This window comes from Hipposideros armiger, unplaced genomic scaffold (assembly GCF_001890085.2).
Source record: "Hipposideros armiger isolate ML-2016 unplaced genomic scaffold, ASM189008v1 scaffold_171, whole genome shotgun sequence".
Classification (NCBI taxonomy): domain Eukaryota; kingdom Metazoa; phylum Chordata; class Mammalia; order Chiroptera; family Hipposideridae; genus Hipposideros; species Hipposideros armiger.
Genome location: NW_017731521.1, coordinates 1414837 through 1420775, shown reverse-complemented (window position 1 = coordinate 1420775; position 5939 = coordinate 1414837). Strand labels below are relative to the sequence as shown.

Here is a 5939-nt window from a genome sequence, read left to right as displayed (position 1 = left end):
TGCCAACTTGGGCCAGTGAAGCAACGTCCTCCACAACTAGACTGAAGAACAAAACAACAGCAACTTGTCTGTTCCCCTTCTCTCAGTTCCCCAGCACTGTTCCCATCCCCCCAATTCCCCAATAAAAATCTTTAAAAAAAAAAAAAAAAAAAAGATATTTCCAGGGCCAGCCGAGTGGCGCATTGGTTAAGAGTTGGCTTGGGACACCAGCTCTGAGCAGCAGGGCCCCAGTTCGGATCTCACGTGAGGGCCAGTGACACTGAGCCCTCTACAGCTAAGATGGTGAACCACAGCTCGACCTGGAGCTGGGCTGCCATGAGTCGCTGGCGATGGTGTAGGCTGCAGTGAGGCTGGCTGGCAGCTGGCATGAGCTTTCATGAGCTGCCGTGAGCAGCCGTCCAATGGCAGGCAAGCGACTGCCTCACCCAGGAAGAGCACAATGATAACACCAACATAGGCCAGTGAAGCGACGTCCTCCACAACTAGACTGAAGAACAAAAGGACAGCAACTTGTCTGTCCTCCTTTCCTGATTCCCCAATGCTGTTCCCCTCCCCCAATTCCCCAATACAATCTTTTTTTTAAAGATATTTCCAGTAAACATTAAAAAAAAAAAACTTTATTTGCTAGACATATTGGAAATATCATGTCTGTGCTTTCCAACTTAAGAAATGTAAAGAAGCTTTCACCATTGTTAGGTAAATGCTAAATGAGGAATGGAGTAAACAAAATAATTTGTTTTTCAAATACTGATATAGGATTTCATGAAGTGCTGAGCAATGAAAGAACTTCTGGTTATACGAGGGAGCACAACCAATTAAGTGGTTGGTCTTCAGATGAAAATGAGTGGAATGAAAAACTCTATCCAGTGTGGAAAAGAGGAGACCCGAGGTGGAAACACTCCTGGAAAGGTAAGCCAAAAGATTCAACCCAAAAATAAAACAAAACAAAAACAAAACAAAGAGTCAACTCAAACAATTGTCATTTCCTACTTTAGCCTCAGAGATTCTAGACTTGGAGATCATGTCCCTTACGTTTCTCCTGTGAATGACATTGGTTACCAAGTGGGAGGCACATGGATTTGGCAATTTTTCCTTTATCTCAACATTATCACTTTCTAAGCCACACACAAGCACACACATACAACAGTTTGATCTCCTAAGAATTTACAAGTTTGTAATTCTTAGAAGATTTTGGTGAGCAAGTGTAGCCTCAAAACTATTTAACTAATGTGTGAATGGTCACCTTCAGAATATCAGTTTTTGACGATCTCAAATGTGTGGTCTGTCGGAAAGTGAGTATCTTCATTCACATGAACGAATGACTTCAATCAGCGGTTTCGAGATGAAAAAAATACAAACCTTTAATACTTGTCTCCTCGACCCAATTGAGCAGATTTTAAAATTTTAACTAAATGTTCTTTCTGTGTTGAGAGAATTCTTTAAATGATCTGATTTCTTCTTTTTTTTTTTATTCATCTTGTAGATGTTGTACTCTGAAAGCAAAAGTTAGGAAGATAGAAAATAAATGAATGTGTCATAAAGAGGCATGAGGATCCTCTGATTGATCCTTATAAGTAGATTTAACTTTATCAGTGGAAGGAAAGAGGGATGCTTGGTCACTGAGCCCCACTTTTCTCTGTTCCAGGAGGCAATGTGCAGGTGGCTCTGACCAGTGACTCCCCAGCACTCGTGGGCTCAAATATAACATTTGCAGTGAAACTGGTGTTCCCCAGATGCCAAAAGGAAGATGCCAATGGCGACATAGTCTATGAGAAGAACTGCAGAAACGGTAAGGAACATTATTCATGTTACAAAAGCACCCTAGTTCTCCAAACTACTGGATACAGTGGTAGTTCTCCTGGACTACTGGAGATCCATCTCAGAAACCTTAACACTCACAGGTATTTCTGTGAATGCAAGATGCTGCTATCATCCCATGTCACCCTCTCCTCAAGCTGGATGACAGGGAGGGTGAGTGTGTACTTTCATCCAGTCCCTTTGTCACCATCATCATTAGCCAATGCCACTTCAGCAAACTGGTGACTCTCCACTACTTGGAACCCTTCTCAAAAGCTATATTGTGACACTCAGCTTTTTTTTTTTTTAGTGTCCAGTTGATTGGACAGAGAATGCTTTGTTGACGCTCAGATTTTTATTTTATTACTCAGAATTCTTTTGGCTACTCAAAAAATAACCAAATTGACAGGTGTTTGCTGATCGTATTAATTTCTTCCCACAAGTATTTTCTTAAGCAAATGCTGTGTGACTAGCACAAATGCTAAAATGCATATATTTTGGATTTGTTTTGCTTTTAATTAAAGACGTAAGCTCTTTGTACATGTTAAAGAGCACAAATGAACACAAATACATTAAGGGAAATTATCTTGTTAGAATTGTACGTTCTCAAAAAACTCCAAACTAATTACTCAGATTCTTCAATCAGTGACAAGGCTATTAAATGCACTTATGCTCTGATTTTATTATTTAAAACTTCTATTAAACTGTCAATGAGTGTATTCCTTATTAATAATGTATCATCTTCCTATGAGGCAAACATTAGATTCTATATAGAAAGGGTTTGACCGTTAAAAGGTGTTGTATTTAATATTCTGTAGCATTTTTCTTTTTTTTCTAAAAAAGCTGATTCTTATAAATGTTCCAAATGACAGTCTAGCCCTCTGAACATTTTTTATATGAGAGTCCTTGAGATGTCTGAAAATTTTAATAAAGTATCTATCACCACTAAAAGGAAATAGGGGTCTTTGACGAAATGACAGATTCCAGGTGTAGAGCATGCAAAGTACCAGGTGAGCTGGGGATATCTTCTTGTGCCAGAAAACAAGGAAGTGCTCAAAGACTAATGGGAACCTGTCATAGGACACAGAAGCCAGCTTGAAGGGGCTCCCCCCGCTGGCCATGTTTGGGTCAATTTAAGAATAAAAAATATAGGGCCGGCCGAGTGGTGCGATGGTTAAGAACTGGCTTGGGACGCCAGAGGGCCCCGTTTCGGATCCCACATATGAGGGCCAGTGACACTGCCCTCTACAGCTAAGATGCTGAACAACAGCTCAACCTGGAGCTGGGNCTGTAGAGGGCAGTGTCACTGGCCCTCATGTGTGGGATCTGAACCGGGGCCCTCTGGCATCCCAAGCCAGCTCTTAACCAATGCGACACTCGGCCGGCCCTCTCATTGCAGTTTTAACGTGCATTTCTCCACTGGTTAATGTTGCTGAACATCTTTTCATGTGTTCTTGGCCATCTGTATACCCTCTTCAGTGAAGTGTCTGTTCAGGTCTTTTACCCATGTTTTAATTGGACTGTTTGTTTTTTAACATTGAGTTTTGAAAAATTTTAATATAGTTCAGATATTAGTTCTTTATAGGAAATTCATTTTGCAAATATTTTCTCCCAGTTTGTAATTTGCCTTTTCATCCTCTTCACATGGTATTTCACAGAGCAGTTTTTCATTTTAGTGAGGTTTAACTTACCATTTTTTTTCCATTTATGGATCATGTTTTTGGTGTCAAGTCTAAAAATTCTTGCCTAACCTAGAGCCTGGAGATCCCTCCTATGCTTTTTACTTTTTTGTAGCATAGCATTTGTTGAAAAGGCTAGTTTCCCCTCATCAGGTTGATTTTGCATCATTGTCTAAAATCAGTAGGGTGTATTTGTGTGGGTATATTTGTGGGCTCTCTATTCTGTCCGATGGACCTGTGTCTCTTCCTTGTCTCTTTCATTTTAATTTTGTGTTTTTCTTTGACTTCTGACATTTAAAATCATAGGAAAAATCTGTTTTGATTCTGTTTCTGAAAACACTGACTTTCTTCTCTTAGGATGTAAGAGGAACAAAACAAACAAACAAACAAACAAACAAAAACTCAGACACAGACAACAGTTTAATGGTTCTGTGACTCCTAGCTCCATGTTTTTTCCTATTCCATCTGCCTCCCCTGTAAGAAGAGAACAACATGCCGTTCCCTCCTCCTAACAAGGAGGAATAGAAGACTGATGATAGTGGCATCCATTCAATATGGCCTCTCTGAGCACCTACCAAATAGCATACCTTGTGGAAGACCTATTCCAGAATTTAAGAGAAAACAATGTTTCTGGCTCTAAGAGTTCATGGCCATTCCAAGACACAAGATCATCTGAACTGAGGGGATAATGGTTTATGATAGTGTATGATAAGGCCTGGCTAAGGACTGTAGACAATTGAGCTTTTGGCTGTAAGTCACAGAATACTCAAAGGTTGAGTAAGACACTTAGTATCTCAACAAGCCCAGAGTTAGGCAGGACTAGAGCAAGAGCTCGACAATGTCATCAAGAACTCTTTTTATCCTTCTGTTCTGAAGTCTTTGATGTGTTTCCTTGCTTCCTCATATTTGTGCCCTCATGGTTAAATATGGCCGTCACAGCTCCAGGCATCACATCATTACCCTACCATTTCCAAAATAAATGCTAAGGAAAATTACCTAAACACACCAAATAAAAGGGAGAGTAGATTTTTAAAATAACAAACAATATGCTGTTTACTAGAAACTCACTTCAAATATAAAAATGTATATAGCAATCCCTCTCCTGGGTATCTACCCCCAAAAAATCTGAAAACATCTATCTGTAAAAATATATGTACTCTGATGTTCACTGCAGCATTATTTACTGTGGCCAAGACATGGCAACAACCAAAGTGTCCTTCAATAGATAATAGGATAAAGAAGATGTGGTATACATACGCAATGGAATAGTGCTCTGCCATGAAATACTGCCATTTGGGACAACATGGATGGATCTTGAGATTATTATGCTAAGTGAAATAAGTCAGACAGAAAAAGTTGAGAACCATATGACTTCACTCATATGTGAGACATAGAACTGAAAGCAACAAAGGAACAATACAAACAAACAAAGAAACAAAAACTCATAAACACAGAGCAGTTTAATGGTTACCAGAGGGTAAGAGGGGAGATGGTAAAGAGCGTCAAATTTATGGTGATGGAAGAAGAACTGACTCCGGATGGTGAACATACAATGCAATACATAGATGATGTATTATAGAAATGCACACTTGGAACCTATGTAATTTTACTAACCATTGTCACACCAATAAAATTTAATTTTTTAAAAAAGTTAAAGGATGGAAAAAGATGTGCCAGTTAAACACTAAGCATTAATATCAAGGTATTCTCAGAACAGAGTATTACCAGAGATAGAGGTCAATTCTTAATGAAAAGAGGATCAACTCATGAAGAAGACTTAAAAATTCTAATAGAGCTTCAAAATATATAAAGCAAAACTGACAGAACTAAAAAAAGAAATTGGCAAATTGGCAAATCCATTGTTATAGTTAAAGATTTCAACATCCCTCTCTCAGTAATTGAAATAAGCAAATAGAAAAACAATAGAAACATAGAAGTCTCAAAAAAAAACACAACTATCAACCAGCCTGACATAAATGACATTAAAAAAAACCCACTGTACCCAACAACTGTAGGCTACAAACCTGCATATGGAACATTTACCAAGACAGACCAGATGCTGGGCCATAAAAAACATTAGATTGTTCAACATGGGCTCTCCTTTATGCTTCTCTTGGAATCCTGAAGGATTCCTGAGACTAGCATTCCTTCAGCCAAGAGCACAGTTCAGAATGGGAAAAGATGCAAAAACTGGTCTGAAAATCATTGGCATCAGTGTTTTCCTAATGATTTGTATCAAATCCAAATATCCAGAGGATACTTATTAAGAAACAAAGTGATGGCTAAGAAATACTGACTTTCAAAATTTTTCCTTGATTCATTGAAAGTACATAAAGAGATAGGGTCTAAATACTTGTATTAAAGATATTTCCAGGGCCGGCCGAGTGGCGCGATGGTTAAGAACTCGCTTGGGATGCCAGAGGGCCCCGGTTCGGATCCCACATATGAGGGCCAGTGACACTG

General features: G+C 39.0%; 1 protein-coding gene across 1 annotated transcript in view; it reads left to right on the top strand.

Annotated features, from left to right (window-relative positions):
- GPNMB (glycoprotein nmb) overlaps positions 1-5939 on the top strand; it is a 33285-nt gene that overhangs the window by 6751 nt on the left and 20595 nt on the right. The window contains exons 2-3 of the mRNA XM_019651982.1: positions 757-909; positions 1646-1789. Coding sequence (XP_019507527.1) covers positions 757-909; positions 1646-1789 — 297 coding nt within the window. The remainder of the gene's footprint in view (positions 1-756; positions 910-1645; positions 1790-5939) is intronic.